The following is a 27916-nucleotide window of genomic DNA, read 5'->3' as shown; positions in this document are numbered from 1 at the left end:
CTCTCCTTAGTTTCAAAATATTCATTTATGATTGCACTATCAAAATAGCCAATGGCTTGTCACGTTCTTTTCACTGTCTTGGCCCAGCTCTAAGTGGATCAGGTTTTTTATTTTAATCTTTATCTTAAAACATGTATATGCATTGTGGTAAAATATCATTTAAGAAAAAGACAACTTATTGTAGATATAGAAATTTCCTTCTTTTAAAACAGCAGTCCCTAACCTTTTTGGCACCAAGGGACCATTTTCATGGAAGACAATTTTTCCATGGACTGGGGAGAGAGGGATGGTTTGGGGATGATTCAAGTGTATCACATTTATTGTGCACTTTATTTCTGTTATTATTACATTGTAATATATAATGAAATAGTTATACAACTCAGCATAGGTTGGGGACCCCTATTTTGATTAAACACATTTTGATGACATAATAGAAGTTTCCTAAATAAAGTTTTAAGTTAGATTTCAAAAATAAAAACCTCCATAGAGTAAAAGTAATCCTTTTTCTCCTCTCTTCACCTGCCGCCCAAAAAACAAACCTTCACAGAAGATTATTTTGGCATTGGTCATGGTTTTTTATTGACATTTGAGGCTTTTCATCTTTGTCTTTAAAAATAACCATGATAAAGCTGCAGTGATTTTCTATTTTGAGCTTCTAATATCAAACTAACCTTGTTTTCATGTATTATTATAATGCAGAGAAGAAAAAATTTATTTTTCTGTAGACAGTATATTGAAATGGAGATGTAGTGTAGTTAGTTCTAAAACCAGGCAATGCATTTACATTAAAATAGGTGTCTTTGGCCGGGTGTGGTGGCTCATACCTGTAATCCTAGCACTCTGGGAGGTCCAGGCAGGAGGATCTCTGGAGATCAGGAGTTCGAGACCAGCCTCAGCAAGAGCGAGACCCCGTTCTACTAAAAAAAAAGAAAGAAATTAGCTGGACAACTAAAAATAGAAAAAATTAGCCAGGCATGGTGGCGCATGCCTGTAGTCCCAGCTATTCAGGAGGCTGAGGCAGGAGGATTGCTTGAGCCCAGGAGCTTGAGGTTGCTGTGAGCTAGGCTGATGCCACAGCACTCTAGCCCGGGCCACAGAGCAAGACTCTGTCTCAAAAATAAATAAATAAAAATAGGTGTCTCATATCAGTTACCAACGAATGATACATAATTTTTTTTAAAAAAGATGAGTAATATTTCACTATTCAGAAGAAATTTCTTATTATTGTAGAAACTTGGTAAAATTGAATTCTACACTCTATGGTATAGTTTAAAGCTTGACGCCCTGCAGTCTGATCTTCTTATTAAATGGGTATGCAGGCCTACTTAATCTCCGCAAAGAAATGTTTTGTCCAGGAACGCCTACGGTTGTGGTCAAGTGACAGGTGTAGGCAATTTATCAGGCTGCCTGCTGTCCTCTCATTATGGCATTGCTCGGGCAGCTCGGGGTTCACTATGTCACCAGCATCGTTATTAGACGTGCTCACGGTGACCTCTGGCACAAGGTGGGCCGCCAAGAAAACGAGGGTCGCCGAGCTGCCTGCGGGTCCAGCACGTGTGGGAAGAGAGAAGCAGGGGGATCTGAGCCCCCCAAGTGCACGGGCCCACGAGGTGGGCTGAACTCAGGGCCTGGGGACACGAGGAAGCCGGGAGGGCCCGGGGACGTGGCCCCGGAACCCGCCGCACCGTCCCCCTGCCAGCCCGCCCCGCCCCCACCCTGCCCCGGATTCCCGCGCTTGGCGGTTCCCCCGGAGTCGCCATGGCAACGGACGCCGGGCTCCGGACTCGGTCTCCGCAGCCGGCAGCGCCGCGGGAGCGCGCGTCCAGGGCTCGGATGGCTAGCTGGGACGACGCACCCGAGACCGAGGAGTGCCGGAAGATCCTCGCGAGCCTCGAGGCCTCTATTGAGCAGTTCCAGGTCAACCGCAGGTGACCCGCGGGGCCCTAGCGCCCCGGCCCGCGCTCCACGCCTTCCCGCGCCCCCCCCGGCTCCGGCCGCAGGTCTGCAGCTGTGGCTGCTTTAATGTGTTGCTGCTGGACACTAAGAGCAGGGACTCTTCTGGAGCCACACCGCCCGGGTTCCAGAGTCCCGGCGACCCTCTTAAAGAGTTAGGCGAGCTATTTAACTTCTCTGGGCCTCGGTGACCTCAGAGGGAAACAACCACGACGGTGCAGCGTGGTGCAGATCACAGTGAATGTTGAATGAGTTCATCTCGGTGACGTTTAGAAGGGTGGCACGCACGCAGGGTACACGGGACCTGCGTTAGTCCCTTCTGGCTGCTGTAACAAAATGCCACAGACGGGGTGGCTTATCAACAAGCGGATAGAAAGTTCTTTCTCACCGTTCTGGAGGCTGGGAAATCCAAGATCAAGGCACTGACAATGTGGGCGTCTGGTGAGGGCCCCAGGAGACAGTGCCCCCTGGCTGTGCCCCCCACATGGTGCAAGGGAGCTTCCCCCAACTTCCCCAATTTCTGCATCCCAGACCCCCTATCCTGCTAGTGTAAGGGCACAGTCCCATTCCTGAGGGCTCCACCCTCCTGACCTAATCACCTCTAAAGGCCCCACTTGCTAATATACCATCACATTGGGGATTAGGGTTTCAATGTGAATTTTCCAGGGACACAAGTGCTCAGACCATAACAGTAGCATGTAAGTGTTTGCCAATATAATTATTTGTTATTCCCCGATCCTTGTTTATAGTTCCTCCCCTTCATAATCCTTCTTTGCCCCCTGTGCTCTAGTTTTGTTGTTTGTTTGGATAATGTAGAGCTGATGTTTCTGGGAAAATGTATTTGTCTTTCTATAAACTATTTCAAATCAGTAAGTGGCCAGCACTAGCTTAGCTGCTATGGGAGCACTCACACTTCCATAAAGCAGCCCTCATGCGGCCAGGTGGGCTGGCTTAGGGGCAAGTCACCTCCAGGGTGAGAAGAAAGGACCACAGCTGTGCTAGCCCAGCGGTGGGACAGTGTTGCCATGCTTGGCTTCCCCAGCTTAAGTGCATTCAATGGGTACATTTGTTAAAATGGGTCAAGTGGCCAGGCATGGTGGCTCACGCCTGTAATCCCAGCACTTTGGGAAGCTGAGGTGGGAGGATTGCTTGAGCCCAGGAATTCGAGATCAGCCTGAGCAACATGGCGAGACCCTATCTCTACAAAAATATAAAATAAAATGGGTCAGTGTACACACAGGATCTGAAAAGCACATGTCAGAGGCAGTGCATGGCAGACGCCAGAGGTGCACTGTGTCGATGCTGTTCCAGGGTTTACAGACAGGAATGGCTTCCTGCCCTGGATTCTTTGGCATGCCAGCGGGGGGGTAGCTCCCAATGAAACAAACCATCCAGCCTCATAGGGCAGACTGATGGTACCAGGTGCTCAGTTAATGCACGTTGCCTGAACAAAGGACCACTGATACCCATGTTAATTCCTCTTCATCCAAAGCATTAGGGGGGCTGGGCTGGTGGTGTGTGAATGGGAGAGGCTCAAGTACTAACCAAAATCCTGGGATTAAGGCCTGAGCACGGCAGAGTGAGGCACTGGGGAGGCAGCAGTCTACAGACTAAAGCCCAGCCTTTGTGAAGTTTACATTCTAATCAGGAATCGATGATCAACTGGCTAAATAGACTATATAATAAGTCAGATAGTGGTTAAGTGCTAAGGAAGAAATCTAAAGGAGGGAGGGGGCAGAGGGGAGTGTGTGTTGGATGGGGGAAGTGAGGAGAGTGGTTGTGATTTCAGATATGGTGACCCGGGAAGGCTTTGCTGAGAAAATGACACTGGGGTGAAGACCTGCAGGCTTGGGGGGGAGCCACATGGTCATATCAAGGGACCGATGTTCCAGGCAGAGAGAACAGGAAGTGGAAAGGAGGGAGCCTGGATGTGCCAGGAGCGTCAAGGTGCCTAGTGTGGCTGGAGCAGAGAGAGTAGAGGGGAGCAGACGTGGGGACAGAGGGAAGGGGATTGGCACCCGATGGCTTGGGACCTTAGGTCTTTGACTTTGAGATGGGAAGCCGTGAGGGGATTGGGAAAGACCAGTGACAGGATCTGATCAACAGGATTACTCTAACAGCTGTTTTGATCATAGACTATTATGAGGACAAGGGCAGAAACAAGGAAACCAGATAGGAGACTAGTACAATATTCCTCGTGAAAGATGATCCTGGGGGTAGCTTTGGTCAGGGATGCTGAGAGATGTCACATTCTACATGTGCCAGAGACAGGGCTGATTGGATTTACTGCAGACCTGGCATGAAGTAGGAAAGATACCAAGGTTTTTTTGACCTGATTAACTGGTAGAATGGAGTTGCCATTAACTGGGATGGGGAAGTTAACAAGACGAGCTCACTGTCGGACACAATACGTCAGCAGTGACTATTAGACATCCATTTAGGCTGGTAAGTAGGTAGTTGGTTATATGAGTCTGAAGTTCACAAGAGAGGTCCAGTTTGGCTATATCCGTCTGGGAGGAACTGGCACAAAGATGGTGTCTTAAGGTGTGAGACTTGGTGAGACCTTCCAGAAGTGAGTGTACGTACAGGAGAGCTCTGTGAGCCATGAGGCACGTCCAAGTTGGGTGTTCTTTGAAGAGGAAAAATATGAAACAACATTTTTCCTATTTAACACTGAGCAATACCTCACAGTGAAAGTTTAGCATGCCTAATGCCATCTTCACTGACAAATTTATTAATGAGCATTTGTTAGGATGGACTATTCTAGGACCCAGTGAGAAATGTCATTCCATTCCATTCATAAATATTTATGGGTTTGTTTCCTATAATAAATGAACGTGTTAATTTTGTATCTAATTTATTAAAAAACATAATTGCTATCTTCCCAAGACTGTTTTATGCATCACAACCGACCTATTATTCAGAGAGAGAATTGCTGAGATTATAAATAAGGACTGTGTAGGAACCACTTAGCTAATTTGTTGGGATGTGGGTTTCCATTCTAGGCAGCTGGGTGGTTATCTAAAATTAGAGACATTTGGAATTCAAAGGGAAGCTCAAGAATGAATCTTCACATTTCACTTAGGTTCTGAATGAGCCAGATCTTTCTGAATCAGTCACACAAAAAGTTAAGACTAGAAGGACCTCAGGGCCTTGGGCTGTCCTCGCTAGGGATCCAGAGGAGGAACCTGCCACTTTAGGCTTACGATTTTAGATGAATTATTTACTCTCTTTGAACCTCAGTTTCTACATCTTCAAAACGAAAAAGTATCTCTCTTATAAGATTGATGGAAGGATTACTGGAGGGGAGAATGTATGTGTTAATGTACATATCTTAAAGCATGAGGGACAAATTAAACACTCACTAAATAGGCACTAATATTATTTTTAGACATCCTGGAGGAGGTTTCTATAAAATTATTGGACCTGATTTTAAAATCTCATATTGTATTATTATCACATTATGGCACCAGGAGGAATAACTGGAAACATGATTTCAAGTTTCTAAATCATATCCGGAAAATATATATGGTGATAATAAAAACTATCCACACTCCATAAACCTACCACCCACAATAGGTCTTTTGCTTAAAATGAGAAGGAATGAAAGAACATACAGGCCGGGCGCGGTGGCTCACGCCTGTAATCCTAGCTCTGGGAGGCCGAGGCGGGTGGATCGCTCGAGGTCAGGAGTTCGAGACCAGCCTGAGCAAGAATGAGACCCCGTCTCTACTAAAAATAGAAAGAAATTATCTGGCCAACTAAAAATATATATACAAAAAAATTAGCCGGGCATGGTGGCTCATGCCTGTAGTCCCAGCTACTCGGGAGGCTGAGGCAGTAGGATCGCTTAAGCCCAGGAGTCTGAGGTTGCTGTGAGCTAGGCTGATGCCACGGCACTCACTCTAGCCCGGGCAACAAAGTGAGACTCTGTCTCAAAAAAAAAAAAAAAAAAAGAAAGAACATACATGTTTGAGCTTCATGAAAAATGTGGTTGAATAGTAAAAAGGCTGGTCTCTGCATGGCTCCAAGCCTTCCTCATCACCCCACCTCATTGACCACCATGTCAATGCCTCCAATCTGAGAAGGGAAGGAAAAGGAAGACAGAAGAGAAAGTGATTCCATATGACTTTGATAGGTAGAATTATGGGGAGACTTAATCCTAGGCTGAGAGTACAGTTGAGGTGCAGGTGTATTTTGGGAATGTTTAACTGGCAGACACATGCCAGATGAACATGGTACTTGCGGTACATGTAATGAGAGATAAAGCTTACCACTGCCTCAGAATATATAACATGTTTTTGTTTACTTGTTACTGTGATGAGTGTGTGGAAGGTTAGTTGCAAATTCAGTGGTATTAATTGAAAATCATTATTTTGAATATTAATGTTTTTAAATTAAACTTAGCCTTTCTTAGTTGCCATTGCTATGCTTTAGTCATTTTCTCCAAACATGAAAAAATTTATGATATTTCAAAACATAGTAGTGATAGCAGTAAGAACCACTGCCACAGCACCAATAACGGATAACATTGCTTGAGGGCCTACTGTGTATTGAGTACCATTCAAAGTACATCTAAGTCTTAACACACTTAATCCTTATAATAACCCTATGAAGTAGGCACTATTACTTTCCATAAGAGGAAACTAAGGCACAGAAAGGTTAATTTGTCTAATGTCACATAGTAGAGTGTCAGTTAGCATGCTTTCAGCTATAGTAGACAGAAACTGCCAACACTGGGTGCATTTATTATCCAACATCCCAGGAAGACCCAAGGAATGACAGGTTTCAGAGCTAATTAAGTCAACAGCGGAACAAAGTCATCCGTCAAATTTATTTCCATCTTTTCTGAAAGTTCATCATCTATGTACTGGCTTTGCCCTCTGGCTGGCCCTCCTGTGGTCCCTGATGACTAGCACAGTTCTTGGCATTACATGCATACCTGGCAATGTCCAGGGTCATAGAAGAGACCTCTCCTCTGGTGCCCCCCATGTAGGAGTGTGAACAACTTTCCCACAACCCCACGCCGGGCCTTTCCTAATGTCTCCATCACCAGAACCATGTTCTACGCCCACCCCTGGACAGCTACTGCCAAAAGAATGAGATCACTGTGATGGGCTAACCCAGATAGGTGTTGCCCTTGGCAGTGGGTATAAGGTCAACCTCCCCTGAGTTCTGCAGGGAGCAAATCTGAGGCTCTGCTACCAAGCAAGAAGGCGGAGAGTTGTCCACATCAGGGTCTTCTCCAGCTGGTCAGCAGAGGGGGCAGGATGGAAGCTCCAACACTCTGCCTTTATAGTCTGTGCTGGGAAGTCTGACAATTCTACTTGGGCTTTCCTGGCTCTCTGTTTTTAGCTGACATTTTAGAAACAGGCAGTTGCAGTAGGTTTGCTCAAAGTGGCAGAGAGAGTGCATCCAGAAATTAGCCTTCTTATTATTGTTTGGGATGCCAGTCCTTAGAGGTCTGTAGAAGGAATTTGCAAATACTGCCCTATTCAGATTTTTCAGAAATAGAGTTTGAAAATCAAATACAGGAGGGTGGTGTGATTATCTTAAAGAAGCAGTTCTCAAACTTTTTGGTTTCAAGACTTCTGTATGTTCTTAAAAATTACTGGGGCCTTCAAAGAGCTTGAGTTTATGTTGATCATATCTATTGATAGTTGCCATATTAGAAAGTTAAAAGGAGAAATTAAAAATATATTTATATTAATCCATTTGAAATTATGATAAATCAATTGTGTGTTAGTACAAATAGCATATTTTAAAGAAAAACTAATGGTAATTTTCAAAACAAAGACTTTAATGAGAAGGGTGTCATTGTGTTACATTTTTGCAAATCTTTAATGCCTGGCTTAACGGAAGACAGCTGAGTTCTCACAGCTGCTTCTGCATTTAATCTGTCAGGCAGTCATGTAAGCTATAGCCTCTGGAAAATACCACTGAACATTCAGGAGAGAAGGATAGTGGAAAAGACAAATAGAATCTTAATATTAATGTAAAATAATTTTGATCTCATGGATTCCCTCAAAGAGTGTCCCGGAACCCCAGGGGTCCCAAGACCATACTTTGAGAACCACTGTCTTAAAGAATTTCTGCTAACTGGGCCCATGCATAATTTATAATTGTTTCCAGCAATAGCACAGGTGATAAAATATTAAAAGGAAGCACTTGGCCAGGCGCAGTGGCTCACACCCGTAATCCCAGCACTCTGGGAGATTGAGGCGGGAGGATGGCTTGAGGTCAGCAGTTCAAGACCAGCCTGAGCAAGAGTGAGACCCTGTCTCTACCAAAAACTGAAAAAATTAGCCTGGTATGGTGGCATGCACCTGTAGTCCCAGCTACTCAGGAGGCTGGGACGGGAGGATCACTTGAGCCCAGGAGTTTGAGGCTGCTGTGAGCTATGATGATGCCACTGCACTCTAGCTGGAGCAACAGAAAGCGACTCTGTCTCCAAAAAAAAAAAAAAAAAAATTAAATAAAAATTTAAAACATTAAAAAAAAAAAAGAAGGCACTTACACTGATCATATCTCAGAAAAGTGGAAATAAGATGAGGATCAATACAGCAACATCCCCCCGTCCTGCTGAAAACTCCAAATCGGGAAAGTTAATGCAGAGGTTTCCTCATCTCACCAATCCCTTAGAAATATTGAAAATGTAATATGAGTTACACAAAAAATATACACACTAACATGTATTTCTAAGGAAATATTTATCACATAAAACGTAGTTAATCTCCTTTTTTTCCAGACTTAACATTTCAGATGAGTTAAAGGTTGGCTTTTTCAACACAGACCACGCGACTCAAACAGATTCCAGTGAAATTTTGGCAGTAAAAGAGTTGAGTTCAACGACACAAAATTTAGTGCAGGTAAATCTGGATTTATCCTGAAACTTCTTGAGATAATATTAAGGCGTTATTTGCCTTCATATCATTTTCAATGGCAGAATTGAAATGATTAAAGTTTTAAAAATATTAGCACCTTTGACAAACTGAGCTAAAAGACAGTTGTGTTTTTAAAAAATTATTAACATAAGCTGCTACTTGTATTTATGTCTTATTTATGTCATGCTTACATATGCTAACTTGTTTAGTGATGTGTTTTGTTACTCTCTTTGGACTTATTTTGACATCTGTGAACATTTTCTATTTGTGATACTTTAAAAAAATTATCTGATATTGTTACGTATAGATAAATGTAGATAATAATATTAATATAATGAATAACTGTGTTACTCAGCATACGGCTGTGTCAAATTTTGACATTCTGTCATATTTCCTCTGGATCTTTTTGCTTGTAAAGGAATAGGGCATTTCCTATACATCAGATATCAAGAGTTACCATTAAAAACCCTAATCCATAAAACTGTCACCTGAGATAGCATATACAAATACTTTTGTGTATCTTGTTTTTGTTTTTTCACTTAATATAACTTAGAAATCATTCTGTATTGGTACATGAAGAGTTTCCCCATTTATTTCACAAGTATATTGTGTCACAAAAGATATGTTATATATTTAGCTGTCTCCCTATTGATGGACATTTTTGTTGTTTCTAATCTTTTACTGTGATGAATAATCCTGCACCTACTTGTGTGACAGTAATTCTGTGGTGTAAATTTTTAAAAGTGGGATTTCTGAGTCAGAGGATGTATGCGTTAGTCATTTGGAACGATATTGCCAAATTGCTCTCCATAGAAATGGGACCAATTTATACTCCCACTAGAAACTTTTGAAGATGTCTCTTTCCTACATATTTGCCAATTTGTTGTCTTCTTTTATGCTCTCAGAGACATCTTAGAATAATTTTATTCCCTTGTAACTAGATGTGTCCAAATGACTACGTTCTGGTCAGTAAGATTTAGATGGAAATGGTATGTGGTAGCTTTTGGGAACCTTCTTTGAGACACAATTTATAAGCATTCTCTGTTACTCCCTTCCTTCCTTCCTTATTTCCTTCCTTCCTTCTTTCTGTTCTTCCCTCCTTCCCACCTTCCCTCCTCCTTTCCTTTGGCTAGAACATGAATACCCCATTTGGACCAAGACAGGATACAGCAGACTAATAAGACAGAAAAATCTTAGATTATTTTCCTGACTGATTGCCCAAGTAGATTTCCAGTGAAAAGAGAACAAACTTATTTCTCATTTACGCTTCTGTTCTTTGGATTTTTTGATATAGTTGAATCAAAATCTGAGACAATATGCTTAAATCAGATTAAGAATGTTTTCTTCTGTTTCTAATTAACTTGAAATTAATTAGGTAGATTTCTAGAATGCATTTTCAAAAAACATCATGAATGTCTAGATTTGAATGCTTTTTATGGATCCATTGAGATGATCATGTGGTCATATAGCTTTTCTCCTTTATCTGATCATGTGGTGAAATTTGGTTTTTGAATAGAAACCATCCTTGATTTCTATTCTGAATAAACTCAACTGGATCATAATATTTCTTTTTGTATTTCTGCATTATTTGCTATTATATTTTATTGAGGATTGTTTTACATCTGTTTGTAAGATTACCATATAATTTTCTTTTCTTATACTATTATTGTTCAATCTTGATACCAAGGTCACAGTATCTTCATAAAATGAGTTGAGAAGTGTTTCCTAATCTATTCTCTGGAATAGTTGGCATGAGATTGGGATTGTCTATTTCTTCAATATTTGTTAGAACTTGGGCATAAAACTATGCTTATTTTTATTGCTGTCATTATTTTGCTATGGTTATATTCTAGTTTTCTTAAATCTTCTTGGGTCAGTTTTGATGTTATGTTTTTCTACAAAAATATTTACTTTTACTCTTCATTCAAATTATTGGTATAATGTTAATTAGTATCTTATTACTTTAAAATCTTTATTGTGTCTGTAGTTACATTTCTTTTTTATTTTTAATATTGTTTACATATCTCCTTTTTTTCTTGGATGACTCTTAGTAGAGTTACCTATTTCATTAGGATTGTCAAAGACCCAACTTTTGGATTTATTAATCCTGTCTATCATATCTTTAGTTTCTAGTTCCTAAATTTCTTTTTCTTTCCTTTTTTTTTTTAAGAGACAGGGTCTTGCTCTGTCACCCAGGCTGGTGTACAATGACATCATTATAGCTCAGTGCAGCCTCAAACTCCTGGGCTCAAGTGATCCTCCTGCCTCAGCCTCCCAAGCAGCTGGAACTACAGGCGTGCACCACCACGCCCAGCTAATTTTTCTATTTTTAGTAGAGATGAGGTCATGCTGTTGCTCAGGCTGGTCTTGAACTCTTACCTCAAGTGATCCTCCTCCCTCAGCCACCCAGAGTGCTAGGATTACAGGTGTGAGCCACCACACCCAGCCTATCTCATTTTTTTCTATACTTCATTTCTTCACTCTTCCTACTTTCCATTGAATTGATAAATTTTCTCTAGTTTCTATTCTCTCCTCTGCTAGTAATTAATCATTTTATCTTTTCTTTTCTCCTTTTTTTTCTTTTGTTCAAGCAACAACCCATTCCAAATGAAAATCTTTATTCTTTTAATGGTTATCCTCAAATTTGGACATTCATACCTGGTTCACAGTATCAACCATTTACTAGAATTTCTAATTTCTGTCAAACAATACAAGAAACGTAGAACTCTCATCTCTAATCATCCCCTTCTGTATTACATATTATTATTATAAAGTATTTCAGTTGTTTTTCCCTAACACTTTTGCAGCTAACCATTCATATTACTATTTTATGCATCTAATGTTTGTTTGGATTTGCTCACACTCATCAATTTCTTTGCCCACCATTCCTTCCTGTATCTTAGCACCTCTTTCTGAGTTTAATTTTCATTCTTCCTCAAGATCCTTTGATCCTTCTTTCTGCAAGGATCATACTGCACTTAGCATTAACATTATACAACTTCAGTCAAAATGTAATAACCTTGTAGCTACAGAGGTCCATTTGCCACCTGTGCCCTGTCCTGTATGCTATGGTTATATGTGTTACATCCACATACTTTATATATAAACTCAAATTATAATGTTTGCTGAAACAGTCCTCTATATTTTAAGCTAATAAGAGAAAAAACTGGTCTTTGATGTTTACCTGGATATTTTCTATACCCAGTGTTCTTCATTCTTTCCCGAAGATCTAAGTTTCCAACCTGTATAATTTCTCTTTAGCCTGAAGAACTTTGTTTAGCAATTCTTGTGCTGTAGGTATTTTGGCAATAAATTCTGTTTTCTTTAAGATGTTTTTACATTGAATATAGAATTCTGGGTTGACAAGTTTTTTGTTTTGTTTTGTTTCTCGCTTCAAAATTGCACTGCTGGCTTTCATAGTTTCTGATGAGAAAACAGCTATCATTAGTCATTCTAAATGTTATTCCCCTGTATGTAGTTGTTTCTCTTCTGTCTGCTTTCAATATTTTTTTAATCTTTGCTTTTCAACGGTTTGATTATTATGTACCTAGGTGTGGTTTCTGTGCCTTTATCGTGCTTGGATTTGCACAGCGTCTAGAATCTGCATGTCTCTTGCCTAATTTGGGAGATTTGGGGCCATTATACCTTCAGATACTTTTTCTACCTCACTCTTTCTATCCTCTCCTTCTGCAACTCCAATTACTTATATGTTAGAACTCTAATTATGGACTCACAGGTCCCTGAGGTTTGTTCATTTTGTAAAATTTTAAAACTATTTTTTCTCTCTACTCTTTCATTGATCCATCTTCAAATTCACCTTTTTTTTCCTCTGTCATCTTTATTCTTCTATTAAATACTTCCAGTGAAGTTTTAATTTCAGATATTATATATATATATATTTTTGTTTGTTTGTTTGTTTTGAGACAGAGTCTTGCTCTGTTGCCCAGGCTAGAGTGCTGTGGTGTCAGCCTAGCTCACAGCAACCTCAAACTCCTGGGCTCAAGAAATCCTCCTGCCTCAGCCTCCTGAATAGCTGGGACTATAGGCACCTGCCACCAAGCCCTACTAATTTTTTTCTATTTTTAGTAGAGACAGGGTCTCTCTCTTTCTCAGGCTTGTCTGGAACTCCTGACCTCAAGCAATCCTCCCACCTCGGCCTCCCAGAGTGCTAGGATTACAGGTGTGAGCCACTGCACCTGGCCTCAGAGATTATATTTTTAAACTCTAGAATTTGTTTGTTTTCTTTATCATAGTTTCTATTTCTCTGTTGATGTTTCCCATTTTTCTCATTTATTAGAAGCATGTTTTTCTTTGCTTCATCATGCATAGTTATAATAATTGTTTTAAAATCTTTACCTGGGAATTCTAACATTTTGGTAACATTGGGGTTGTTTTCAGTCATCATTTTTCTTGAAAATTAATCACATTTTCTTTGTGTGTATGTGTATCAATTAATTTGGATTATATTGTAGACATTATGAATGTTATATTCTGGATTCTGATATATTCTCCTGAAGACTCTTGATGTTTTTGTTTTGGCACACAGTTAACTTGTTTGCATTCAAACCATAAGCTAGGTCTCTTGGTTGGCAGCCCAAATCTTGGCTTAGTTCTTTTCTCTCTAGCTGGGCTATTTGCAGTCTGTCCTATGTCTGTGTGTTTCAGGGATGAGCCTGAAATTTGTTCAGAGTTTTCAATTAGCAATAATCGCACCTTGGATAAGCCTCATTGGCTATGATACTGCCACTGCGCAAAGCTAGTTTGTTCAGAGTTTTTACATCAATTTTAGAGTCCTCCATATTTTATTCTTTTCATTCTGGGACCCCCACACGAGCACTGTCACTTAACCTCTCTAAGTCTTGATATCCTCACCTGCAAAATAAAACCTTCCATATAGTATACAAACCCCGAAATGCAATTCTTCCCAGGATGCCGGTACCCCAGGTATCAAATTCCTAAATTGACCGTGAGTTAGATTCCATTTGCAGATTTTGCAATGGGAATGTTACACATTAGATGAATGCCTCTCAGTTTTTAATCAGATCAAGGATAATAAAAAAAGGAGGTCAAGGGGTGAAGAGGAAAAATTGCTGAAGCAATTTCTTTAGAAAGAATGATCGCCACAGTCCTTATGGGGGCAGGGTCAGCAGAAGCACTCTCCTTCAACTCAGAGCTAGCAAGGAGGGCTTCTGTGGCGCTTGGGTATGTTTGCTGCTATTGGAAGACACAAAGGACTGTTGCTGGATTCATGCTTAAGGAACCTAAAATGGGCTCTCAAGAAGACAAGAAGATAGAATGGATAGGTTGAGATCAGTCTGCACTTCCAGAATTGTTGGGGTAAGGGATGTGTGATTGTCTTTCATAAACCACATGTCACCTGAGTGAGAGAGAGAGAAGGAGAGAGAGAACCAATGTGGGGTCATTCTGGGTTCTGTTCAGTAGAGTGATCTGGGGTGACAGAGGACCACTACAGCAGGGAGAGAAAGGAGGTGAACTCCAGATTCTCAGGGGCTGAGAAAGGAGTAGCAAGCAACCACCCAGAGTAGAGAAGCATTTTCTTGGATCAAGATGTATGCACAGGAGAGAGGGTCCCAGAAATCAGAATCTCTAGAAAAGCAACTTCAGTGCCCAAGGGAAGAAGAGTTGGTTCTTCTGCTTGGGCTTCACCTGGGCAGAAGGCCAAGGTGAAGCCACCCCGCCAGGTAAGAGCAGGCATGCCCCTTTCTCCTTTTGCCTCGTCTCTGATGGAGATACAGCCGCTCGGGTGTTGGTCAGGAGGTGAGAGAGAAAAAAGAGCTTGAGGGTGAATCCTGTTCTTTAAACACAGGCAGCTGCCAACTGCTGCCCTCATCTTGGAGCACAGGGAGAAATCTTACCTTTGAATGAAGCTGGAAGCATTTTAACTCATAGTAGTCACATTCTAAATGCTACTTTGAGGCTGTGTTTGGAGCGATGGTAGGACTCTCTGTTCCTGGGAATGAACAGAAAAGTCATGAGATTTTCTAAAGATTCCATTTTGAGCAGGAGAAGATTAGCTAGTGAATATATTTTAAATCCATGGTAAAATACGTTATGTTTTGATTATTACAAATGGTTCTTAGTCAACACCTGGTTATATATTTAAATGTTTGGGCTAGTAGAGTCTAAACAAATGCTGTTTCTTGCTTATCTTTTCTGATCTGAAATCCACTTCTTGAAAACTATACATGTTGGGCTATGACAAAATATCTGTTAGCACAGATATTAATATTTTATTCCGTATGGGAAGAAACTACTAGGAACGTCCTCTCCCTTAATCCATTACCTTAGTTTGGAAAATGAACGGTCATTTTGAAAGCCTGGCCAACTAGGATGCAGCTGCTGGAATTTCCCAGTGTGTACAATGTCTGAGAGGTCATCTTAAAGGACGGGACAGTCTCCTGGCCAGGACTCACGTTACATGCCCATCTCCAGAAAAGGTGCTGAAATCTTTACACAGAAGGCCTTTACTCTATACAGTAATGTATGTTTTTCAATTTTTAGATTGTTAAATCCCTCCAGGTGGAGTTTGGGTTCCTCAAACAATTGCTTCAGTTGAAGTTTGAGGACAGGCTTAAAGAGGAGTCTTTCAAGCTCTGCAATGTTCTACATGACAGGATCGTAGAGCTCGAAAAATGCCGTCAACAGGTAGATGTTCTCTCATTTTCTTTGTTTTATGTGTGGATTGATCTTTTGCTTTGATGTGTATGTACTGCAGTTTTGAATTTAGAACTTATGAGGGCCATTTAGTTTACATAGGTTATGTCTCATGTAGTAGTTAATAAATACATCGAGTTTTACTATGTGTCAAAAACTTTTATAAGTACTTGGCTTATGAACTCATATAATTCTTATACTGACCTTATGAAGTAGGTAAAATTCTTTCCCCTCCTTTTACAGATGAGAAAACTGGGGCACAGAAAGGTTCATGAACTTGCTCAAGGTCAGCAGTTAAAAAACAGCAGAGCTTAGGTTCCAGGCCAGACAGCTTGATGCTTGTGTTCCTGCTCTTAACCGCAGTTTCATATGATCTATTTGTTCTTTAACGGCTCTGTGGGAGCCAGAGACGTGAAAACTGCTGCTTTAAGGAATTTCCTAAAATCTTTGGTCAGGGTAGCATACTTATCTGTTATTAGCAAGCATCACTATTATTTCTGTGCTATAAAACAAACAAACAAGAAAACCTCCAGTTTTAAGGTTTTTTTTTTTTTTTAAGTTTTGGAGAAGTGCCATTTTATTGAAAATATCTGCTGCTCACATTTCATATCATCTGAATTGAGAAAAACATTTATAGCCAAGAAAGGAGGAGAGGAAGAGTGGGAGTTAGAGCATTAGTGGTGAAAATGCCATCTTTTGCTAACCACACCATACGAAGTCCTGTGCTAAGCCTTTTAAATATATTTACTCTGTAAGTCCCTTAGAATCCTAAAATGGAAATTCTGTTATCCCTGATCTACAGATAAACTGAGCTTGTCCAGGTTAAGTAACTTGCTGAAGGTCAGACAGTAAGGGGCACAATGATATTTCAATTCAACCCTATCTGACTCTAAAGCCTGTTTGTTGTTCACACTCCATGCTGGAATCAGAATTGATATCAGAATCAAAGACATTTTTTCAACGTGTACTATTTTTCATTATTATCCTAAACAGATATAATCAAATTATTTGATTAGTCAGAAAATAATTCTAGTATATAAATAAGCCACTCTAGACTTCTTTTCGTGGACATATCCCCATTCAAAAAAGCACAAGGATCAGAAGAAGATATGAACCCCAAATGGATTTTGCTACTCTTAAAAGCAGTTCTAAGAAGGCACTAAAAGACTTTACTTGCTATGTAAGATGAAATGAAGTGTTCAAATTGTATGTATTTTATCTATATGATGTCCCTACTGCTTTCGGTTAAGTATAAGTAAAAATTGAATGTGTTGTAATAGCTGTAGTGAGGAAGAAATTATTATAAATTGAAGTTTTCAACAGATTGTGATGATTTGGATGATTTTTTTTTTTAGCATGAGTCCCTCCCTAGTAGGTATGAGTCATATTTGGAAATACATTGTGGTGCTTATTGTATTTATTTTTGGTTTGCAGAATGAGGATAAAATAAGAAAGTGCTTCTATCAGCAGTTAGCTGACGCCATAGCTGTTGTCAAAGGAATGTACAAGGTGGGTTTTTGGTGGCGTCGTGGGCGAGGCTGGCTTCCGTTCCTGTGGGTGCATGCAGTGGCGCTCACTTTGGGTTCCCAGTCTATCTTTTTAGCTTTGAAGGTCTGTTTCCTCAATTTTCAGGTCATCTCAGAGGGATCAGGCCTAAGACTATTCATGCTCACGTTAAATTTACCAAAATAGTACCTTTATGAAGGTACTATTCTATTCTGGTATCCACGCACCTGGGCCGTCATCCGAAGTTTGCAGTTGGGTGGAAGAAAGTCAGATAATCCTAAGGAAGAGTTCATGGGGTCTGTGGTTAATCCCAGGGAGCAGCCCCTGACCCCCGATGGAGGAACTTTCTAATGATGGGGACACTTCTATCGGCCAGACGTGGGGCTTCACTCCTCTTCACAATGGGAAAATTCGTATTTTCAATTAATTTTTTTTTAGACTTAGGAAGGACCTTGTGCTGCTTTTAGTATTTATAACTATGATCTTGCCTTTTATTTCAATATACTTCCATAAGGAAATATTTTATACTTACAACGAATTGCACACTGACTGCATATGTCCTTCCATTAGCACTTAACACATTTGTGGTTAATAATGTAATTGCTTAAATGTCCCTGTTCCGTGCCGGGCTGTACACCTTGTGAGGGAAGGGATGTCGTCTGCCTTCCTGCTGTGGCACTGCCCCTTTGCACCGTGCCTGGTGCATAATTAATAACCAGCTATGAATCACTAAATGCATGAACGGTTACCTATACCTGTGGCAGACAGCGGTGCTGCTTGCTCAACTGTCATTCTCCCCACTCCTTTTTCTTACTGATGAGGCTTTTCCTACTACAGAAGCCAAAATGCTAGATTCTTCCTCTCCCAGGTTCCTTCTCAGCGATGACACAGGCATGGGCAAAGTCAGGTCCCTGATCAATGGACCTGAGGGTGAGCTGGCTGTGACGTTTACAGGGAAGGTTACTCTTTCTAATTAAAAGGGACTCATGGGTGGAAACATCTTTCTTTTTCTTTGCTTGACATTGTTACATCTCCTTCTGAGTCTTGGAATCAGTGTAGCTCACTGGAACCAAGGACTGAGATGCTCTGGATGTGCTGAGATGGCAAAGTGGAAAGATATAGACCAGGAGGATCCCTGGTGACATCATGAGCAATGAAAGTAACCCTGGACTCGCCCTACCTCTTGCCCATTTATTCATGAGATAACAACCCCTCAGTGTTCAAGCCACTGTCAGTTGGCTGTTAGTTACTCGCAGGTAAAAACATCCCAGGGTGGATTGCTCTATCAGCAGTCCTTGTGCCAAATCGTGCTTCCAAAGTTGGCCTTGACACCATCTCCCACCCACCTGCTCTTCTGCAACATTGCCTTGCTTCTCTCTGGTCAGAGGTGGAGTCTAATTCCCCTCCCTTGACTCAAGGCTGGCCTTAGTGACTTGCTCATAAGCACAGAATGCGGAGGAAGGGAAGCCGCACAACTTCCAAGTCTGGGTCAAAAGAAACCTTGAAGCTTCATCCTCACACTCTCGGAATGTTTGCTCTTTGGAGCCAATTCCAGGAGAGGGGGTGGGAGTGGGTACAGGGTTCCAGGTGGTTACTTCTAGTTCATTCTTACACTGGAAGGCTGGCCCTCTGGTGTCCCAGCTTTAATGGGTGGTCTCCCAGTATGTAGAATCTCCGCTCTGAGGGGGACCTAGGCATGGTCTCTTCTTCCCTCTGCCCTGTACAGAGTTGCAAGCCACAGCTCAATTTACCTGGCTTAGCAATGCCCTGAAAAGGAGGCCAGCTCAGTGCTGTGCATACTTCCCTGGGCTTCTGCATTTGCTTAATCTTGGTCTAAGTATTCCTGACTTTCTTATCAGCTCATAGATGCATTTAGTCTGTCTTATCCAGAATTCTTTTTGTTTACGGTGGGAGAGTAAGTCAGAATTCTCTGATTTTTAAAAAACTTACTTTTCTTTTTTTTTTCTTGAGATGGAGTCTCACTCTGTTGCCCACTCCATTGCCCGGGCTAGAGTGCCGTGGCGTCAGCCTAGCTCACAGCAACCTCAAACTCCTGGGCTCAAGCGATCCTACTGCCTCAGTCTCCTGAGTAGCTGGGACTACAGGCATGCGCCACCATGCCCTGCTAATTTTTTCTATATATATTTTTAGCTGTCCATATAATTTCTTTCTATTTTTAGTAGAGACGGGGTCTTGCTCTTGCTCAGGCTGGTCTCGAACTCCTGACCTCTAGCGATCCTCCCACCTCGGCCTCCCAGAGTGCTAGGAATACAGGCGTGAGCCACCACGCCCAGCCTAAAAAACATACTTTTATAGTCCTTTGTGTCTTCAGCAGTTTCTGGGACACTAATGTATTTCTAATGTGTATCAAATATGCAAAAAATATGGCTGAATAATGAATATCACTCTTTGTATATACTTTTTATACTTCTAGGGGCAGAGAAAGTCATGAAAGGATTAAATTCTTCATATTTATCAGTTTTTCATAAACATGTGCTGGCTAGATCCGCTTAACCAACGGTGTGTTCATTGTGGTTAGTTGCCTTATCTAAGGAAAAAATTGTTTATATTAAATTAAATTAAAGTCATTATATGAATCTTTCCTTTGGCTTGTTGGCATCGCTTTGACCCATGACCTCAGACAGGCTTTTTAATCCTGGCCACCCAGTTTGTCAAGGCTTAGTCATAAGAAAGGACAGAAGAGACTTGAAGATACAACCGGAGTCCTGTATGTACTATTGGTAGGGAGGACAACGTAAATGACTCTTTGCTGCCCTCTGGAGACCAGTTAAGGACACAAGTACCTGCACATTTTTTTTTTTTCAGCTAGGGAGCAAGTTTCTAAATCTATTTAATTCTTGCTTCTAATCAAGAGAATACAGCAAAGGTGGAGGGCTCTATGTAATTTATGTTCCATAAGAGTGTAGCAGCTTTCTTGCTAGAGTCTCTCTCTCTCCTCTGTTGGCTTGGAGGAAGCAAGAGGCCATGTTGGAAGACTCCAGGTGGCAAAGAGCGGGGGGGGCAGCCTCTGGCTCAGCAAGAAACTGGAGCCCTGAGTGCTGTAGTTGCAAGAAAGTGAACTCTTGCAACAGCCTGAGTGAGCTCGGAAGCAGATCCTTTCCCAACTGAGCCTCAGATGAGACCACAGCCCTGAACAACACCTTAATTACAGCCTTGTGGGACCCTGAGTAGAAGACCCACCTAAGCTGCACATGAATTCCTGACCCACAGAAACTGTAAGATAATAAACGTGTGTGTTTTAAGCCACTGCCTGTGTGGTAGAACTGCTACTCAGCAATAAATAACAAATTCGCCCTGCATATTCAGTGAGCCATGAAATCCTGCCTGTTTTTACCTCCTAAATCCATCTCTCGTTTTCTTGCCTCTGAACTAGTTCAGGCCGCCAGCATCGCTTGCCTGGCTCATGGCTGTTGCCTTCTCATCCCTTCTGGACTTTATTAAGACCATCGTCTGCCCAGCTACCTGAGCTGTCTTTTGAAACACAAGTCCTATCACATCCTGCCCGTTTATATCCTTTAGTGTTTCCTTCATACCTGTAGGATAAAGTTCAAGCCCCTTAAGAAGGTACAGAAGGCCCTTACACTTTTATCTCTTTCCATTTCTTGGCTAAAAATTTTACTGTCAAGCACACTAAGTAGTCACCTGCCTCCCTCTGCACACCTTAAGTTATTAGTTGCCTCCCTGGAATTTTCACATGATTTTCCTCCTTGCTCTTCCTCTCTGAATGATAGTCATGCTGAACGGTATCACATTTATTCATTATGTGTTGATCTTTCCCCTAGACTGTCCCTGTGGGGCAGGGACTGAGTCTTATTCCTCTCTGCACTCTTCTCCTAGCAGAGAGCCTGGCACATAGAAGAACTCGACTGTTGATTCATTTATCCATCATCTGATTTTGTAGCAGAGACACAAGCAGTCCTTGCACTCGTGTTGTTCATAATCTGATGGTCAAGACAGATAAGAAACTCACAATTACAGTTCACATCAGAGGATTGCACTTGAGGGATACCTAACTCTTCCTGACAGTTTGGCAGAATAGTTAAGGAAGACTCTTGAGAGAAGGTGATTCCCGTGCTGAGCCTTGGAGGATGATTAATGTTTGGGGAAGAAAGCAGGAAGACAGAGAGAGTGGCCTATTTGATAGCAAGGAGGCATTAAGATGCATGGCACAGTCAGAGAACTGACAATGGTTTGATACAGCTGGAAGACAAAAGATCTGCAGAAAGTGGCGAGAGGTGAAACAGGAAACTTAAGCTAAGGCATTTTTATATTTTATCTCAAAGACATCAAAGAATCGTTATAGAATTCTAAGCAGTTTTAAAATTTTTTTGGAGAGATGGGGTCTCACTGATGATGCCCAGGCTGGTCTTGAACTCCTGAACTCAAGTGATCCTCCCGCCTCAGCCTCCCAAAGTGCTGGGATTACAGGCGTGAGCCACCATGCCTGGCCCCAAGCAGTTTTAATGACATGCTTAGATTTGCAACTTTGAAAGATAGAAATTATTGGGGCATTTATGAGACTCAATAAATAATACCCTGCTTCACCACAAAAGTTCTAGACAGGTTGAAAATGAAGTTGAGAAGATGTAAGATGGAGGTCACGTGTTTGCTTGATAAAGGAGGTGCTGGAGAAGGTGGCAGGTACCTGACGTTAAACACCAGAACTGGGCAGCGGTGAGCACAGGCCGTCTCCTCCTGCCAGGGCAGAGCGTGTGCTCCTGCAGCACTTGCCCCAGAGGAAAAGGGGGACAGGAAGGGCTTGGCCAATATATGACCAAAGGTCTTCTTTCAAGGTGAATAATTCCAAGGTGAATAATTGCATGGAGAGAAGGCAAGAATGTTACATTAAAGGATGTCACTCACATGGAAGGAAGCAATACTCAATGGATTTTCATCTTCTCTTAACACAGTGAACTAAACCATTTAGCCTGTGATTAACCAGGGGTGTGTCTGTGCCCTGGTGCAGAGGAGATCGTCCATCTGTCAGGAAAGCCCTGCTACCACCTTCGTGATGCAGCCCCCAAGACCAACCACTGATTGTCCGGGGGTCCTGAGTCCAGTGGTGCCCCAGAAGACTCTGCTTTGGGTTAGAAGGGTGCATTATTTTATTTACATTTAGCTCCAAGGCCACTGTGATAGTTAATTTTCAGGGTCAACTTGACTGGATTAATGGATACCCAGATAGTTAGTAAAGCATCACAATTGAGCCTTGAACAACATGGGTTGAACTGTGTGGGTCCACTTATATGTGGATTTTCTTCTGCCTCTGCCACTCCTGAGACTGCAAGACCAACCCCTCCTCTTCCTCCTCCTCCTCCTCCTCCTCCTCAGCCTGCTCAACATGAAGATGACAACAGTAAAGACCTTTGTGATGATCCACTTCCACTTAATGAATAGTTAATATATTTCCCTTTCTTATGATTTTCTCAACAACATTTTCTTCTCTGGCTTACTTTATTGTAAGAATACAGTATATAATACATGGAATGTACAAAATATGAGTTAATTGACTCTTTATGTTATCAGTAAGGCTTCTGGCCAACAGTAGGCTATTAGTAGTTAGGTTTTGGGGGAGGCAAGAGTTATATGTGGATTTTTGACTGTGCAGGGCTTTGGCACCCCTAACCCCCACCCAAGGGTCAACTGTATCTCTGGGTATGTCTGTGAGAGTGTTTCTGGAAGAGATTGACATTATAATCAGGGGACTGAGTAAGAAAGTTCCACCCTCACCCAGTGAAGGCAGACACTGTGCAATCAGCTGAGGGTTTGGATAGAACAAAACAGCAAAAGAAAAGCAAATTTGCTGTCTCTCTCTGTCTACTGGGGCTGGTACATCCATCTTCTCCTACGCCTGGACGTTAGGACTCCAGGTTCTGCAGCCTTTGGACTCTGAGACTTGCATCAATGGCTCTCCTGGTTCTCAGGCCTTCAGACTTGGACCAAGCCATGCCACTGGCTCTTCTGGGTCTCTGCCTTGCAGATGGCACCTCATGGGACTTCTCAGCCTCCATGATCATGTGAGCCAATTCCCCTAATAAGCCACCTCATATCTCTCTATCTACATCTATATTTATATCTATATCCTACCGGTTCTGTTTCTCTGGAGAACCCTGATAACAGCCACTTTGTACCCAAAGCTGAGACTTGATTTTGTAGTCTATTCTCACCCAGGTCATGTCCAGTGGTGCCGTCCAATATCTTCTATCAAGAGGTTTTGCACATGAGGTCAAATGACATTATAAAATTACTCTAATAATAAAAAGCTAATGGCACAGTTATGCTCCCTTTTCTACTTTCAAATGCCAAAAAGGAAATGAAGGTGCAGATATTAATTTTTCTTGCAAGACCAAAGGAAAGTCCCAAATAACATTCTCTTGTCTTTGTGAATTAAGAGATCAAAGACATGTTCCTACCTCCTTTCCCTTCCCATTCCCCTGCGTCGCAGCCAAGTGCTGGGTGGTGCAGTGTGGTTGGGAGGGCGGCTGCAGAGAGGCGGGATGAGCACATGTGCAGTGCGCTGAGCATGATGGGAGCGTTTTCTTACTGCCACGACAAGGCTTATATCATGGAAAGGAGACAGGCCACGATAAGCACTGGTGTTAGGTTGGAGTTGGAGGTACTGATATGGCCTTATCATCTTTAGATACAGATATTGTATTAATCAGTGTTCTCCAGAGAAACAGAGCCAATAGGGAGAGAGAGAGATAGAACAGGGGAGGGGAGGGGAGAAATTTTAAGGAATTGGCTCACACAATTGTAGGTGACGGCAAGTCCAAAATTTGCAATGCAGGCCAGCAGCTGGGACCCAGGAAAGAGTTAATCTTATAGCCCGAGTGTGAAGGCCGTCTGCTGGCAGAATTTCTTCTTCTCTGGGGGTTCTCAGTCTTTTTCTCTGAAGGCCTTCAACTGATGGGGTGAGACCCATCCACGCAGTGGAGGTACGAAGGGTGATCTGCTTTACTCAAAGTCTACAATTTAAATGTTAATCTCATCTGAAAAATACCAGCAGCATCTAGACTGATATTCAACCAAATATCTGGGCGCCATGCCTAGCTAAGCTGACATAGAAAATTAATCATCACGGATATAGATAGAGATATGTGAATATATAGGTGTATGTATATGTGTGTGTCTGTATGTGTCTACATACATGTGTATATTTTCTAATTCTGTCTATGGAGAGGGCACAGAGGCAATGACCCCCTATGGCGATGAGCACACCTAGCATTCAGCTCTTAGTTTTTATTATTTTTTTTTTTTTTATTTTTTTTGAAACAGAGTCTCGCTTTGTCGCTTGGGCTAGAGTGAGTGCTGTGGCATCAGCCTAGCTCACAGCAACCTCAAACTCCTGGGCTTAAGCGATCCTACTGCCTCAGCCTCCCGAGTAGCTGGGACTACAGGCATGCGCCACCATGCCCGGCTAATTTTTTCTATATAGATTTTTAGCTGTCCAAATCATTTCTTTCTATTTTTAGTAGAGACAGGGTCTCACTCTTGCTCAGGCTGGTCTCGAACTCCTGACCTAGAGCAATCCACCCGCCTCGGCCTCCCAGAGTGCTAGGATTACAGGCATGAGCCACCGTGCCCGGCCTAGCTCTTAGTTTTTAAATGCCAACTACACTCAGAGAAACCAGGGCTCTTTTGGAGAAAGGGATGACAGCTCCAGGGCTGTGGCAGGGACAATGGAAGAAGAACCTGTAACATTCTGTTGTAACAGAAGCAAGGAAATGCTCAGAAAATGATGAGGACGTGTCAGAAGGACACACGAGTAAGCTTATAGGGGAGTCCTTCCCTGGGCAATTTGGAAAAATTCATGCATCAAAATAAATAACGATAATTATGAGTTGTAATGATTTTAGTAAAATAGGAATCCCTGAGGTCGATGGGCCTGCCTCTGAGGGCATGGACTGGCATACCTTTGGGCAGGCCCCTGAGTGGGCAGAACTGCACTCAGACCACGGTTGAGAGGGCCTGCGGCCAAGTGACACAGCCATTGCAAGATCTGCTGTGGAACTCAGGTCACCAAGCCTTTCTCCAAGGGCATGGATGGGCATGACTCCCGGTGGATCCCTGAGCAGGCAGGACTCTCTCAAACTGCAGCTGAGTGGGCCCCAGCTGAGTTATGGGGCCAATTCAGGGTCCACAGCTGTCACCAGAGACACAGGTGAATGTGACTCCTCCTGGGTTTCTTGGTGGATTGTTCTGGTGATAGGATCAAGGCCAGACAGGGTTGTAGCCAAGTTCACAGAAGAATGAGGCCATTTCTGGGTCTGTAAGTGGGACCACAGTCAGTGAGCCTGCCCTTCCAAACTGTCTTGGGCTCCACCAAGCTTTTGCAATGTACTGCCTGGGTCCCAAAGCTCCCACAGAGGCACTTTTGTTCGTAGATAGCTGCGAAATTCTTGTTGCTGTGGAGAAATATACATGGGGGGCCCTCTTCCGCCATCTTGCTCTCTACTATTATTATTTGGGTGCCTGATACAATTAGAGTAATCTAATATGCTATGTGTTTTATAGCATGATATTGTGCTAGTTCACATGATACTTTAGCATATATTTCAGTATAAAGCTGTTTGCTAAAGTTGTGTTCAAGCTACAAAAATAACCCACTTCATAAAGCAATAGCTTAAAGAAAACACAAAATGGTTTGTGGTGGTGCTAGCTTAGTGTCTAATTTTTAACGCTGCTTCCCCTCCCCACCCTCAGCAATTCTTTGAGGTAGAAGAAGAGGTGGTTGCTTTGCAAGATGCAAATACTGTCAAAATGAATATTTTGTCAAGAAAACTGAGAGAAAAAGAAGACATTATTAAGGAGTTAGAAGAAGAACTAGACCAATATGAAGAATATGGATTTCTAAGACGTGTGAGTTTTTTATTATTTCAGAATATTACGGGGGTACAAACGTTTTGGTTACATGAATTACTTTTGAACAGTTTGAGTCAAAGTTGTGTGTCCATCACCCAGATAGTGTGCATTGTACCCGTTAGGTGTGAACTTACCCATCCTTTCCTCCCTCATCCAAAATTTGTAAGGCTTAAGGCAAAGAATAATTAATTTTAATATGTGTAAATAGAGTCATAAATTGCTCAAAGCTTGGATTAAGAATAAATGAAACCCAAATGATTTATCCTGGGTATCTCTCTGTAATATAAGCCAGTCCAACACTTTTCTGCTCAGTGGCCTTTTCTAGAAAACCTATAATAATAGAATAGGAGTGATGTGACTGTTCTCAACTTTTATTTATAATGGAAATAAAATAACCAGCCTCCCACTGCAAAAAATTTCCTACTCTAGAAGAGTTCGTAAGTGGGTTTTTGTGATTCTGAAAACTCCCACGCTCATGTTTCTAAGTCGTAGCTTTCAGGAAGCCAACTTGGAACAGAATGACCTTCGAATAGAAATCTCAAGAAGGCAAATATCACGGGTTTTTACTCCTTAGTTCTCCCAGTTGCAATGGGAGCCGGGAGCTGCTCTACTGCTCTACTGAGAAAAAGCACCGACAGGAGCAAGAAAGCAGAGAGGAGAGCCCAAGCTCCTGCCAAGGAGGAGAATGTTAAGGGCTCTGGAAAGTGTGGATCCCGAGAGTGAATTTATTTCCATCTCATGGCAGCTCTGAGCCACCAGCTGTCTCAGGGCCAATCGCAGTCCAGAGCTAGAGAGGGTTTCATTATTAGGTTCTAAGAACAAGATGCTGATCATTTGATTAGGAAAGGCCAACAGAGATGCCAGAACCCAGAAGGAATGCAAATCTATTGAATACCAACTAACAGCTACCAGGTGCTTCATCAGTGGTATCTCTTCTCATTCTCACAGCTCGGTTTACAGGTGAGGAAACAGAAACAGGGTGGTTAAGTAACTTCCCCACAGACACACAGCTAGTAAATGGGAAAGAAGGCATGTGACCCGAGGTCCACCTGAATCCAAAGCCCACATATGGAATGGGGCTTTTTGCTCTATAATGAGAATTAAAGATTGTAATGAATCTATATATATGAATATATAAAATGTATAGATTATATTATAGTGTACAGATTATGTTATTATATTTTGTTATAATGTATTGATATTTAAAAACATATGAATATACACACATAGAAATACTGACATATGCAGACATAGGCACAGGAGAATCTGGGAATTTATACGTGAAAATGTCAACACTCGGAAGAAACACTTGTGGGTTGCTGGTCCCTTTAAGTACAATCTATGGTTTGTCTAAGTCCCACACTAGTATTCTTATTTAAAACTTCAGGGTTATGAGAGATAACGAATTCAACACAAACCATTCTAAAGCACCTTGTTTACTAACTACTGAAGGAGGGTTTACTTTGTTAATCTATTAGAATTCTTTATGTTCTAGAAAAAAACTGAGCACCTTCTAAGCAATATGGTGTAGTGTCTTTAGCATAGATCTAATAAATTTTTTGCATTTACTCTTTTAAAACTTTCTACACTTAACTTTCATTTTTTGGAGAAAATAATTTAATAGAAAAGATTAAAAACTATAATAGTTGGCCTTTAATCCTGCCTTGGGCAAAAGATATCCAGTGTAGATGTAGCAAGACATTTTTGATTGTTTCCCATTTGTGAATTGCAGAGTGATTACATGCCTAGCTAAGGTAGAGTTATGGTAAGGATACTTGCTGTATGGAATGTGAATTGCTCTGAGTTCTTAGCAGAAAGATTAGTGTATATATTCTAGTTATTATGAAGCAATGCACAAGTCCTTATAACCGTCTGGTTTATGTTCCATGAAATCTACCATACAGACATCTGGACTGTTGAGAATACCCCAATTTGGTAAGAGAACTCCTTTCCACTCTGAAATGTTTACACCTCTAAGTGTTTTTCTCAACTGGTAACTGGTCTGTCTGGAT

The 27916-nt window shown here is 41.8% G+C and overlaps 1 protein-coding gene and 1 pseudogene across 1 annotated transcript in view; one reads left to right on the top strand and one right to left on the bottom strand.

The window, feature by feature from the left end:
* Positions 1-1758: 1758 nt before the first annotated feature.
* Positions 1759-27916, top strand: part of C1H10orf67 (chromosome 1 C10orf67 homolog) — a 78568-nt gene continuing 52410 nt past the window's right edge. Inside the window, exons 1-5 of the mRNA XM_045556868.1 lie at positions 1759-1928; positions 8702-8822; positions 15360-15503; positions 16947-17021; positions 25746-25901. Of these exons, the coding sequence (XP_045412824.1) occupies positions 1759-1928; positions 8702-8822; positions 15360-15503; positions 16947-17021; positions 25746-25901 (666 nt within the window). The remainder of the gene's footprint in view (positions 1929-8701; positions 8823-15359; positions 15504-16946; positions 17022-25745; positions 25902-27916) is intronic.
* Positions 13403-13595, bottom strand: LOC123631048 (annotated as a pseudogene).

Source organism: Lemur catta, chromosome 1, assembly GCF_020740605.2.
Source record: "Lemur catta isolate mLemCat1 chromosome 1, mLemCat1.pri, whole genome shotgun sequence".
NCBI classification, from domain to species: domain Eukaryota; kingdom Metazoa; phylum Chordata; class Mammalia; order Primates; family Lemuridae; genus Lemur; species Lemur catta.
The sequence above is the reverse complement of the archived record's forward strand: the minus strand, read 5'-3'. Positions and strand labels throughout refer to the sequence as shown.